The 14,465-nt window shown below is 40.1% G+C and overlaps 1 protein-coding gene across 2 annotated transcripts in view; it reads left to right on the top strand.

Annotated features, from left to right (window-relative positions):
• Positions 1-14,465, top strand: part of MAST4 (microtubule associated serine/threonine kinase family member 4) — a 192,278-nt gene that overhangs the window by 162,270 nt on the left and 15,543 nt on the right. Inside the window, exons 19-23 of one of the 2 annotated variants that reach the window (XM_010588190.3) lie at positions 1,363-1,490; positions 1,823-2,058; positions 6,724-6,924; positions 9,360-9,589; positions 10,038-10,160. In XM_010588190.3, coding sequence (XP_010586492.2) covers positions 1,363-1,490; positions 1,823-2,058; positions 6,724-6,924; positions 9,360-9,589; positions 10,038-10,160 — 918 coding nt within the window. The remainder of the gene's footprint in view (positions 1-1,362; positions 1,491-1,822; positions 2,059-6,723; positions 6,925-9,359; positions 9,590-10,037; positions 10,161-14,465) is intronic. The other variant, XM_010588189.3, reaches the window with a different exon arrangement.

The raw sequence follows: 14,465 nt of genomic DNA on the forward strand, positions 1-14,465 counted from the left end.
GTAGAGATTTCCCTGAAGGGGGTAGTGGCAAGTCTGTCCTAGAGCCAAGACAGCTTTGATAACCCTGAGTGTGGGACTTGGACCAACAACTGTGTCTGATCCATCAAAGCCGACCCTTAAACACTATTCCCTCCTTTGTCTTTGGATGGCGTTTCATTTTATCTTTGACTCCTGTTCCTTAGCCACAAATCCAGGCCCCTAATCCAGGTCTACAATCCAGTTGTGCTATAGATTGTGTTATTGTTGTTGGTTGCCGTTGAGCTGAGTCTGACTCATGGTGACCCAATGTGTGCAGAGCAGAACTGCTCCAGAGGGTTTTCAAGGCTGTGACTTTTCAGAAGCAGATCTCCAGGCCTGTCTTCTGAAGCACCTCTGGGTGGGTTTAAACTGCCAACCTTCTAGCTAGTTGTTGAGCACCAGGTAGATTATAAAAGGTCTAAAATCATTCCTAAGGAGCTCTGGTGGTGCAGTGGTTCAGCACTCGGCTGCTAACCAGAAGGTCATTGGTTCGACCCCACCAGCCGCTCCACAGAAGAAAGATGTGGCAGCCTGCTTCCGTAAAGATTTACAGCCTTGGAAACCCTGTGGGGCAGTTCTACTCTGGCTTGTAGGGTCACTGTGAGTCAGAATCGAATCAATGGCAATGAATTTTTTGGACTAAAGGCCATTCCCACTAAAGCAGCAAGTAGCTAAGCAGGGCAGTGGGGAGTGCTTTCTGTACTTCTCAACCCCCTGTTTTACCTTCCATCTTTCCTGTGGGGCAACAAGAATCCAGAGGTTGACTGAGACCTGTAGCTCACCTAAGCTTTGATCCCCCTCAGGGATCCCAGTACCAGCATACAAAACTTTCTGTCTGTGTATGTGATTTATAAACCAAGCAAGTACATCTGGCTTTTTATGACCATATATGTACTATTTTTCCCTCCTAAGTCTTGAAACAGGTAATTCTCTGTGCATTCAACTCCAATTCATTTTTCTTTTTCCCACCCCGACTGGTAGCCATTCAATCTTTTTCTCTGTGATTTTCTTTTTCTCATTGACTTTATGGTTAAAAAGTAAGATGTACCTTGATCCTCAGGCCTAGAATCCTCAATGCGTCTATGGATTTTGTTTGCAGATACAAAGTCCAAACTGCAAAATGGTGAGAGAGGGTGATGAATTCCTAAGTTGTACTCCAAAAAAAAAGTTATCCGTTGACATTTCATCTCAGGACTCAAGTAAATAGCATTGGGAAGCACTTTCTACATGCATGGTCCCAATTCAAACTTTAGTTGTACTTTCAGGTTTTTCTTCAAAGCTTTTTTTCTTCTGAAAAGCTGTTTTTTGGAATTTATTAACACTCACTGATTATTTGCCTTCTAGGTTTTCAGCAGTATAGATCGAATAACTCAGAATTCAGGAGAAGAGAAGGAAGACTCTGGAGATAAAACCAAAAACACAGCTTTGCCATCCATGGAAGCATTAAGCTGGAGTTCAGAATATTCTGAAATGTATGCGTAAATAATATTGTAAACAGTAGCTATTAGAGCAGTGGTTCTCAAACTGAGGTAGAATCAGAATCACCTGGAAGGCTGGTTAAAACATATATTACTAGGCCTACCCCAAAATTTCTGATCTGGTAGATCTGAGGTGGGTCCTGGGAACCTACATTTCTAACAAGTTCTGAGGTGATTCCAATGCCACTGGTTTGGGGGCCACACTTTGAGAACCACTGCTTTAGACATATCTTGGTTAGGCTTATCCAAATCCTACTTGTACCTAGTTTCTCCGAAGTTTCTTCTTCTAGTGTGTATATATGACTTTGTTTTTATTTTTAATTAAGGCAACAGTTATCCACATCCAACTCTTCAGAGACTGAAAGCAACAGACGTAAACTCAGTTCTGGCCTGCTTCCCAAACTGGCTATTTCAGCAGAGGGAATACAAGATGAAGGTGTCCCCTGCCCCAGAGACACCCACGAGGAGCCAGAAAAGCCAGTCCTTCCTGCTGAAGAGTGTGCTCAGGAGGAGCCTGAGGTCACCACCCCAGCCAGCACTATCAGCAGCTCCACCCTTTCAGGTAAGCTGCTAGTGTGAGGCCTGCCATCCACATCATCCACTGTGTTGAGAAGTGACTCCTCACGCTGTGAGTCTCTGTGCTGGCCTAGACCATATGGTGATGGTGGGTAGTTTATACTACTGGACTTTCCCCACAGCCCTGCTTCTTGGGCTTGAAGAACAATCTCCCAATAACTAAGATCCAGGGTCTCAGATCACTCCTTAGTGCTTGACCATGCAGCACTTCAGTTTGACCTTACAGCCATCCTTAGCTTTATCAGCTGGATTCCAGTGAGCTCTTTTGAGGGCAGTCAGACCATGCTAACAGAGCATGTTTTCAGTTGTTGATACAAAGGGCGGGTCTTATGGAGTTTCATCTAACTACAAAGTTTAGGAGTAAGGGTACAGTATCACATAGTGAAATAGTCAAAAGCCAGTTATTGAAATGGATGATTGTTTCTTTGAGATAGTTGGCTTGAGTTAGGGGGCCATGTTGTGCCAAATAACTTATCTTTCCACACTAGACTCACATTGAGTACAGCAAGAAGCTTATGCTGTGAGCTTCACAGATGCCTGCCTGTGCATCTAGGCTCTGGACTTTCTGAATGGATTGGGTAGGAGGTCACAGATGCTAACATGATTTCAGTTGGTATTTTATCTGCATATGAAACAACTCCACTAAAAACAAAAGTTACCCTTCCAGTCTGTGGATAAGTGGAGCGAGAGACTGCTGAGATATCTTTGCCTATTTAGGAGGCAGTCTAGCAAGGATCTCAGCCTTTTCTTTGAAAGCATTTTATGATGTTTCTTTTGTGGAAAATAACCTCCCTGACAATAGGACCAGTATCATTGTGAGTCTTTAAAGCTTAATATATCACGGGTACTTGGTGTCTTCACTAGGAAGCCAAACTTGCACTTCTCTCGGAGAAAGCCTTTTAAGTACATTTAAAATATTATTTGGTTTATAAAAATTTTATATACAGCATATCCTTTTACAGACCAAGGAACACTTATGCCTTTTTCTAAAAATAAAAGATGGATATGGCTTAAGGTTGCTACAATAAATGTTTTCATTAAGCCATATTCAATATGCTATGTTTATAACCATGGACGATTCCAAGATTTTCATGAACACTTTTTTAACTGAATATTCATGGTATAAACTTTTTTTAAAAAAAAATCATTTCAAGAAAACAAATTTTTCAGGCTGGATTTATTTCAGCTTCACTAAAATGTTCAGTTCTGTGCAGCTTTGCTTGTGCCTATAGTTTATCATGGGGAAAAATAGTGTTGGATTTCCAATTCTCTCTTAAGTTCTCCTTCCATGTTGGATAATTGCACTTCTCTTGGCTCTATATCTAGAAAAAGAACACAATCAATGAGTCTAAGATTCTGGATTATTTTTATCTTTGTCCTCAAATGTAGATATCTTAGTATTCTGTGTTCCTGGTTATGAAGGTCTCAACCTGTTTCTTAGTCATTATTTTACTTTGAATACAGTATATTTACCTCCATTTAAAATTTATTCTTACTATGGTAAATTGTTTACTTTGTCTTAGTCTCTTTAGCCTACTGTCTATCAGAAAGGTAGGAAGTAAAGGGAGGGAAACAGTGTCTCAGGATTTGATTGATTATTTTCATAATTAAAAAAAAAGTCTGCCTAGGCCCTGCTATGCATTTTGATTAATAGATTCAAGCCACCTTTCTGTCTTTCCCCCATACACACTAAACATAATCAAAGACTTTGGAGGCTATATAGAATAGAGAGATGAGCTGATTTGCTTATAGCCAAGGGTAATTAGGGAATATGGAAACCATGACTGTAGTAAAATTTAATTTGTTGATTTTTATATTGCTCCACCATCAAGAAGAAGGAACCCTTGACATTTAGAGAACATTAAGGTGACATTATCCACCATTGGCAGAAAAGAAGCACACATTCATACATAGTGCCATGAGATAGCTGAGACAAGAAGGAGGGGGTGATGACAGAGAAGATTGTATATTCACACTCTGGCACTTAGGGAAGTGCAACTTTATACCTTTTTCTCTTTTTTCATAACTACATTCTATTTAAATCAGTGAAGAATAAAAGTCCTGAAATCTTAGGTGTAGTGCTCAAATGTATCCAACAGTTACTCATAGTGAAGAGATTCAGCTTTTCATTTTATGCTTGTCAGTGATCCCATCCAAACCAAATAAGAAAGGAGAAAAAGGATGCCTGGTACAGGCAGTCCCCAGTTTACAATGCCGTTCCATTACAACAACTACTCTGTTGCAAGTCAGTTCTGATATAAGTCAAATACCTCTTTTTTTTTTTTTTCTTAGTTTTCATTATTATTGCCTTTTATTATGAGTATCTTTATAAATCCGAACTTGTTTTTAGGGGTTGGAAACATTACATCTGAGAATAATAATATCAGCAAATTACACACTGCAACACTGTATGTAATATATATTACTAATGATAAGAATTGCCCCACCCCAACCCCCCCAAAAAAGGACTGCTGTAAGTGGAGTACAATTTGTTGTAACTCGAAATGTCATAAGTTGGGGACTACCTGTATTGTTAAGTGTGTAGCTTATATAAAGGTGGGCTCACGTTTTTAGAGATGATTTTTGTGTGTGTGTTAACCAGCTTTTTTTATAAAGATTAAATAGTCCTTCAGCAGTTGATTTCTTTAGAGTGAATTGGAATAGACATATTGTTAAGTGAGATTGAGCTTGGTATATATGAGTTAAAGGATTATTGATGTTTGCCTTAAGATGGTCTTCTGTCATTGGTCAGATTGCTGTCACATCACATGGAAGTCCATGAATCTTTAACTTTCATACAGCTCAGTAGATGGCCATGAAGTGTGCTGTGTCCAAGTCCGCTCTCCCAAGTCCCAGGTGTCCCTTAGATTGGGCCAGACCCGTAGGGCTTATGCCGCTTTGTGTGAAATAGGGTCGAAGTTCAGCTGTACTGCTGAGTGGTGTATGGAGAACAGGAACACAAATGTTAGTTAAGTCAAATTAAGCCTAGCTCTTTCCCAGACAAAGATTGTCATGAGATCAGCCCTTTAAAATGTGTTGGCTGGTCTTTCAGAGATTCATTTATGATGGTATTAAATTCCCTGCATGGATTGCATATCTCCAGGTGATGATGGAGTTGATGATTTTTAAAGCACAAGAGGCTTATAATGTAAGTAAAAATGATATTAGCTTTGTTTTTTCTGAATAGACAAAGATGTGTTATCAATGATAGAAAAGAAATAAAGTAAAACTGACAGCATGTAAAAGGAAGAGTAGGAGGGACCAAAGGGTAGCTGCTCAGCTTTAGCTTTTCTGTGGAGGACTCAGCATACCACTCCTGCTTGGGAACTTTCCTTACTCTTGACCTCTGCAGACACCAGACTGACAACAGTGATTTTCCATTTTTGTCTCCTCCTACATGGTTATACTCTTTAAGGGTCCTCTGGTAAGAGAAGTCTTAAATATTTTTAATTAAAAAATAACTCCAGTTTATATTAAGGGTTAATAAAGTTAAAAATATAGAAGGCATGGCTTAGCCAGGAAAGAATCTTCCCACATCCTATAACTTCAGAGAGGAGCAGCATATGACTCCGTGTCTAGATTAAAAGCCAGGAAGATGAATGAACTGCTGAGTAATGCATCACATAATATCCTTTGTCTTTTCCTATTAAATTTACAAGGGGCTTAGAGGAAAAGGTAGCATATGGTGTGAGAAGTCAAAAGAGACACTCTTGGCACTTCTCTGTAGATAATATACCTAAACCTTCTATGAGATATGTCCTAGGAAGATGGTAGATGACACAGGTATTAACCTACATAGAAGATTAAATGCTGTCCATGTGTCAAGAATTATCATTAATTATCATTAACAACACTGAGTAATGATGATAATCATAGTATGAAGTAGGTGCTCGTAATCTTTGGTTCATTGCATGGACTTTCATGGCGTGGTAAAAAGAGTTTTCTCTACAACTGTTGTAGAGTACAGATCCTAGAAAGTAATTATTCATGGTTCTGGTCTGTGACCACCACCCGTCTGTCAGTTGGTCGTACTGTGGTGGCTTGCATGTTGCTCTGATTCTGGAAGCTATGCCACCAGTATTTCAAATACCAGCAGAGTCACCCATACTGGACAGGTTTCAGTGGAGCTTTCAGACTAAGACTAGGAAGAAAGGCCTCATGATCTGCTTTCAAAAATTAGCCAGTGAAAACCCTATGGATCACAACAGAATATTATCAGATACAGTGCTGAAAGATGAGCCCCTAGGTTGGAAGGCACTCAAAATACACAGTGGCCACAACAATGGCTCTGAGCATACCAGGGATCATGAAGATGGTGCAGGACTGGGCAATGTTTAGCAACTAACAACAGTAACTTGTATATGAAAGGACTCGTGGTCTTTTACTTCAGTACAGTTGTTGACTGGAAATTAGCAGACGTGTACCATTCGAACAAAACCTGAGTGGACACCTCTTTCATTTCTTCCTCCTTCATGTCACTTTCCTCAAACCATCCATGTGTTTTTAATGTTCACCTCACACTGTGTGAACTGATTAACCAGGTGGGAGTGTGTTTCCCAGCTTTTGTCTTTCTTTGTCTCTTTCTTCCCCTCTCCCCACCCCTCCTGGCCTTGGTATTCCTGAATATGTTTATCCCTTCTTCTTTGTGCAGTTGGCAGTTTTTCAGAGCACTTGGATCAGATAAATGGACGCAACGAGTGTGTGGACAGTACAGATAATTCCTCAAAGCCCTCCAGTGAACCCGCTTCCCACGTGGCTCGGCAGCGATTAGAAAGTACAGAAAAAAAGAAAATCTCGGGGAAAGTCACAAAGTCCCTTTCTGCCAGTGCCCTGTCCCTCATGATCCCAGGAGGTAGAGAGACACCTACTCGCATGAAACTTGTGATTTGTGCATGTGGTCCTCTCCCCCTTCCCCCAGTTTGGAATGCCGACGGAGGTGCAAGTTGCTTGAAGCAGTTATGGGTGGTATCCCACCCAGCCCAGCTCTCAGAGCTTCTGCCAGCAGACCCCAGAATTCTCCCTGCCAAACCTCCACACCCCCGAAAGAGCATGTACGGCTATTTCATCTCACTTTTTTTGCATCAGGAAATGAGCAAGCCTTCCTTTCCACAAGGCTTACTTCTTTTGTTTTCTTTCCTTCCAAGTTAATATAAATTTTCCTTCTCTGAATAATTTTTCTTCCTTAGGCTGTGCATCACTTATATACTTTACAGAGCTGTTTACAGTATCTCTGTAAGAAAGCTAAGTATAGTTTTTTTCTCTTCTAATGAATGAGGAAATAGACACAGAGAATGTAGCGTTTCATTTCTGGGGATGCACAGTCAGAGCCAGCCCTAAAATTATGTCTTCCCAACCTCGTTTGTTGATCTGTGCCTCCTCCTACTGGTAGTAAAATCATGTTCTGCCCCATACTGGAAAACTGGGTTTAAATATGGTTTTGTTGAATTGCAGTATTTTTCCACAACCTGGTTTTCCCTCTCCTGATCACTAAGTCTGTAGTGATTTCACTGTCAGAGATGAAATATACACCCTGGTGGTCGTGACTTATCACTCAAATGAGAGCAAGAGAGTAGAGGTGGGAAAAGGATTATATTATATTGCAGAGGCTTCTATCTGCAATACAGACCATGTATAAAAGAGATTGTTTACCTTTTTAAAATTTCCTATTTTTGCAGAAGGAAATTTGATCTAAACAAATGCTCATTTGTGGGTAGTGTTTACTCTAGCAGATTTAGTTTTCTGGGGGACATCCCATTTAGCACCATAAAACAAGTACCTAGGTCCCAATTTGAATGTCATTTATTCAAAGCTGATGGTTCTCAACTCAGCTGCACAGTGGGGAATGTAAGTTTGAAATAGTCCAGTCTGCTTTTGAAAGCTGGTGAAAAAGCCCACACTTGGTAAAGTGGGGAAATTATTAAATTTGTGAAGATGAGAGAGACCATCATGGTGTAAAGAATTGGGCTTGGATCTATGTGTGTCTACACTGTCTCTCTATCTCTTCCCACTTGCATATGGGAAGTTCCCTGCCCACCAGGGTGCTGCTCTTCCTTGGCATTTTGATTAGACAGAAGACAGCCAGCAAAAGGGAACTGAGACATCCCATGAAGTCAGAGAGCAAAGGTGCATGGGTGATGACACGTTTAGGTTGTTCCATTTTGGACAAACAAGAATTGGACAAAAGGTAGCGGGGATACCTTTGGCCTGTTGTGGCTACAGTGGAACTCTGGTGAGCTTCAATAGTGCCAGGCAGTTTGTAGCCTGGCTGTGACTGAGCTCACATTTAAACCTCAGCATCTTTGTAGGTCTCAGAATCACACCTAGACACACATGCACAGATGATTTTAATGGCCAGTTAAGATCTATTTAGATTCATGTGGATGCCATATTGGCATGAACTACAAACTAAAAGTGTGCTTGCTTATGAGACAAGGCAAACAGCAAGTAGAAGTGGTATTTTGACTATGAACTGAGTTTCTCTTACAATTTCTTTATTTCTTTCACCTGCATTATCTTCCCAAAAACCTTATTCTAAAAATGCAGGTAATATATGAGGAGAACCAGTTGTTACCATAGTAATCTGAGAAGTTCCATTTCAGTGTTGTTGCTTTTTAATCAAAATTCTCTAGTCAATACTAGCTTGATGACATTGTAAAAATCAGCTGGTAAGTTGATAAATTCCTTTCCTGGCCGTATATGTTTGAAAAGGATCATTAAAGTTGTTAAGGGCAAGATTTGGAGTCTGAGTATCTTTCATATAGTCCGTACAGTCCTCTCCATGTAAGGATGTACTTGAAATAAATATATCTATGACTTATTTCTTAAAATAAAATGTATTAACTAAAGATATCACAGCCAGAGAGTAGCTAGACTTTGTGTGTTTTAATTAGTGTAGAGAACTAAAATATTATAACTTTACAGTATTAATTGGAAAATTAGTTAAAATAGAAACAATTTCAAAGTTTCATTGACAATCTTCTGTTCTGAGGAAACCCTGGTGGAATGGTGGTTAAGTCCTACGGCTGCTAACCAAAGGTCGGCAGTTCGAATCCACCAGGCACCCCTTGGAAACTCTGTGGGGCAGTTCTACCCTGTTTTGAAGTCCATGTTAAATACCAATATAACATAAACACTTTTTGTATTATTTCTTCTTGATTTGGCTATTGGAAATGAAGAGATTTGTTTTGTGACCATGTCCCCAGTCCCAGCAAGGCTGACGTGGTAAGGGCTGGCTGCATGTGTGTCTGGGACCGGGGTCAGTTTTGATGACAGGCTTCTTCGTTGCAGATATGTTTGCTGTTTCTCCACTGGGAAGTCCAATGTCTCCTCATTCGCTATCCTCGGACCCTTCTTCTTCACGAGATTCCTCTCCCAGCCGAGATTCTTCAGCAGTGCCTGCCAGTCCTCATCAGCCCATTGTGATCCACAGTTCAGGGAAGAACTATGGTTTCACTATCCGAGCCATCCGGGTATATGTGGGAGATAGTGACATCTACACAGTGCACCATATTGTTTGGGTAAGACCAGCAGTCTCTGATACTTCTTGCTTTTCGATTCCAGCCAAGTCAGAGAATGAACATACTAGTGGAAGCACAGTTAATATCAAATGTACTTCCTGTTAAGCTTCGTTTGGGACCTGTTTAAGTTTCCTTTTAATGCTCTTCCCCTTTATCTATGTAGTGGAATTGAATTTAGCACAAATAATTCTTCCTCATACTTTTTAAAAACCACCTTCTCAATTCACCTGAAAAGAAATTTTTTTTTTTTTTTTTTTTTGAGGCATCCTAGGACTCACCCTGTTTTAGAATAATGACAAATAGTAATAGGGACCATGCCTTTTTGACTTCCCATCAAGAGCTTAGGATCATTTGCTAATTAACTCAGAATATTCTGCCAAAAGAAATAGTAGGCATCAGGGTTGTCATTTGTTTGGTTACGAGTGTATATTCTCCTCTTGGACTTTAGAATGTAGAAGAAGGGAGTCCAGCATGTGAGGCAGGACTGAAGGCTGGTGATCTGATCACGCATGTCAATGGGGAACCAGTGCATGGACTTGTCCACACAGAAGTTATAGAGCTCCTACTAAAGGTATTGTCTTTTTTTACATCATGACCATACAGATGAGACAAGTTGCCAGAAGGAACTAGCAGTAACAAGAGATTGATTTTTTTCCGTGGAACGTCCACACGCACAATCTCATTAATGTGCAAGTATTCAGTTTGCTAAGGTTTAATGTAAAGATATTATGAATTCTCTGGTTTTATATCAGGAAAAAATAGCTTTATATGTCCACATTCACTTCATAATTTAAATTTATTCTCATTCTAAATAAGAGTTGTCTTCGTACGTCACATAGTGAAATCTGTTTGTAAATCACCTATCCTGATCTTCCTCGGGAACAGTCAATAAGCTGTAGTCTGGTATAGTGGAAGACAAAGTGGTATTAAACCATGAGGCTGGATCTAAAGGTTTAACCTGAGAACTGGATTCCTTGTGAAAGACAGACTTGTGAATATATATACATGTTCTATGAATAACAAAAATAAGTGGTAGCGGGAGAAGGGGTTCAGGCAATTTGTTAGGCCTTTTCCCCCCTCAGTCAAATGAATTAGAATAGAGATTAACTTCTATTTAAAATGTAAGCTGAATAAAGTCTATGGAGTAGGTAGATCACAGGAAGCATGAATACCTATATGAGTAAAGGAGAGAGAGAATATATACTCATCGTCTCAGACAATTCTGCTGAGTTATTTGCCACCAGATGACTCTAGATTATAAAGTTATAGCTCTAAATAGGCATCTGGTTTAAAACAAATAAAGGCAACTTTGAGTTTGATTTTTAACTTTTTGGTTTAGAAAATGAAGGCTAATTTATCTGTGATCAAAATGCAATTTCTAATTATAAGGCTATTTTTACAAATTAACAAGCAAATCAAGCTTGTTTCTCAAGCAGTGTGCTTCAGACTTTGTAAGGGAGCTATCATATGTAGAGATGTGAACCATCACTTGAACCTATAACCTATTTAGGGAGACAACAGCATAAATGCATACGCTCCTTAGAAATCCTGTGGGCAGTTCTACTTTGTCCTGTAGGGTCACTATGAGTTGGAATCAACTTGAAGGCAGTAGGTTGGTTTGTTTTTTGGTTTTGTTGTTATTGTGTGCTGTCAAGCTGATTCCGACTCATGGCAACCCCATAGGACAGAATAGAACTGCCCCATAGAGTTTACAAAGCTGTAATCTTTATGGAGGAGCCCTGGTGGTGCCGTGGTTAGGCACTTGGCTGATAACTGAAAGGTCGGTGGTTTGAACCCATAGCAGAAAGATGTGACAGTCTGCTTCTGTAACGATTACAGCCTTGAAAACCCTATGGGGCAGTTCTACTCTATCTTATAGGGTATCGATTCGATGGCAGTGGGTTTGTTTGTTTGTTTTTTGGTTTAAATCTTTATAGAAGCAAATTGCCACATCTTTCTACCACGGCGCCACTGGTGGACTCAAACTGCCAGCCTTTTGGTTAGCAGCCAAGCACTTAACCACTGCAACACCAGGGCTCCTGTAAATACACATACATCACATAAATGATGTGGATTTTGACTGTTTCTAGAGCACTCACTCTGAGGCAGATACCCTAGTAAATGGTTGGTAACACGGAAGTTAAGGTATGGCCCATGTCCTGAAAATGTACAGGAGATGTAGGTAAACAGGTAAAGTACAACTTAATTAGTCAAGGCCATAGCAGAGGGAGGAATTGAATACTTTGGAGAGAGTAAGAAGGGTCATTACAGAGAAGTGACATTGATCTGAAACTTGACGGGAATTAGGAATTTGAAAGGCACTAAAGGGAAGTGGAAGTGGGTGTACAAAGACTTTGAAAAGCAGTTGCAGTTAAATGACTTTTCTTCTCCCTTCCTTGTCATTCCTTCAGCAATCAAGTGTGCTCTCCAGAAGGTTTGGGGTCCAGGCTAGGTTCCAGGAGTAGTAAATAGTATCTGTATCCAAAAGTCCAGTGTCAAGAAGTAGATCACAGGAGAGTTATTGCAATTGATTAATTCACAACATTAATGAGGTTTTTGTTTTGGGCTCAAGCCCTGTTGGGGACTGGGACTGACTAATGCTGTCATCCATACATGTGAGGTATTCCCCTAACTCTAGCCAACATTCTCACAAATGCATGCTATTCATCACTGGGGGGGTAAAACTGAACATTGAGAGAACATTACAGAATCACAGGCAGTGTTGTAAATCATCTTATGGTCAAGCCGAACACACAGCAGATCTTACAACTATCTTGCAGATGGGTTGTGCAGTTAGTATTAAGGTTCCTACATGATCCCTAGTGCCTGGTACATTGGTGGGTACTCAATAAATGATTGTTGAATTGACATGAACCATGGGATTTCTTCTTTGCTTGTTGTCCACATGTTACCATGAGAGGAGCCAAGTGCCACATGACTACTTTTGTTGGGTCTTGACTCATGTCTTAATGTACATACCAGTGAGTTTGATAGTAAAAGCCTTACGATCTTTGGAGCTAGTTTATAATTCTGCTATATGGCTACTATGTAGAAACAAAGGGCATTTCTGGCACCTATGTGGATAAGACCTGAGTTTGTTAGTTCCATTTGCCATCTATCTCTGATAATATTCTTTGTCCTACTGGAATGTCCAAGAAATGGGAGGCAGATCAGGATTGCTACCTTTGATACCCCTTCACTGTGAAATTCACGTGAAATAACCTCAGCTTCTCCAAGACAAAATTCAAGAAAATGTACAAAGATTCATGACTCTGATTAGCTTCATCTCTTACCTGATCCTATGGTCCAGTGTTGCTCTGTTGCTAGGTCACAGATCTACTCATAGTGAAGAATAGCCCAGGAAAGTTTTTCCCCCTTTATCTTCTATATCCTTTTCCAAGGATGGGGACCCCAAAAGTAGGCAGACAAAGGTGTTTACTATCTCTAAAATGCACCTTGAGCTTTTCTAGAAGCTTGCCTTGACCCCTGGTGTTAGAGAATAAGCCTGTGTTCTGTAGGTGAGCTTTTCTTAGTTGTCTTTCATCTTATGAGAACTTTTTCCGAATCTGGGCATCAGTGACTAGAAGAAGATCAATGGGATTTTACGTGGTAATGTATGTTCTGCCTTCTACATGCTTTATAACAGTATATGCAGAATAATTCCTGCTACAGCATGTCTTGTATCATGTCTGCTCATAAAATCAGAATAATAAATAATAAAATGAATATATATTATATACATGTGCATATATGTATACGTAGCTATATGTGAATATATAACCCAAAAAAACCAAATCCATTGCCGTCGAGTTGATTCCAAGTCATAGCACCCCTATAGGACAGAGTAGAACTGCTCCATACAGTTTCCAATGAGTGCCTGGTAGATTCGAACTGCCGACCTTTTGGTTAGTAGCTGTAGCTTTCAACCACTAAGCCACCAGGGTTTCCTGTGAATATATGTATGCATATATATAGGCATTATTTTATTTTGTTGAAACATAATCATATTCATTATTTGTTTTACAAAATATTTTAAAAATACAGTTCTGGATTTCAAAACCTCTCTTTCTCCTACTATAAAGTTCGAGTGTTCATTTCCCCTAAAGCTGGCAAGATCTTTTAAGAACTGAATGTTTCCATTTTTAACATTTTGCCCTAATCTGGCTGTGGAGTACCTTCCACAACCTAAACCCCTCATTCCTGGGTCTAGTCCACAGGACTAGACTGTGTTGCTGAAATCCAAGCAGAGGATCCTGCCTCTGGTTCATAGAGAAAACACTCCAGAGGAGCAACCAGTGTAATGAAACAAAGAGGATACAAGGGATTTAATTATCGTCTCAGTGAACTGTGTAATCATGCAGCTTTCTTCCAAATTTAGCCAGTGATTCTTGAACAAAGAGCTTAAAGTGACTAGTATCAACACTGGGCTCCTATGTGCCATCATTGATTTAACATCAGTTAAGCAATCCAGTTTTCCTAGATGCTGTTTATATGATATAGCATACTCGCACAGGGTAAAACAGTGGCAATACCAGTGTCTTAGTCATCTAGTGCTGCTGTAACAGAAATACCACAAGTGGATAGCTTTAACAAACAGAATTTTATTCTCTCATACTCTAGTAGACTAGAAGTCCAAATTTAGGGCATCAACTCCAAGGGAAAGCTTTCTCTGTCAGCTCTGGAGGAAGGTCCTTGTCATCAATCTTCCCCTGGACTAGGAGTTTCTCGGAGTAGGAACCCTGGGTCCAAAGGACGTGCTCTGCTCCCAGTGCTGCTTTTTTGGTGGTGTGAGGTCCCCCCTCTTTGTTCGTTTCCCTTTCCTTTTATCTCTTGTAAGATAAAAGGTGGTACAGGCCACACCCCAGGGAAACTCCTT

Source organism: Loxodonta africana, chromosome 2 (assembly GCF_030014295.1).
Source record: "Loxodonta africana isolate mLoxAfr1 chromosome 2, mLoxAfr1.hap2, whole genome shotgun sequence".
NCBI lineage: Eukaryota > Metazoa > Chordata > Mammalia > Proboscidea > Elephantidae > Loxodonta > Loxodonta africana.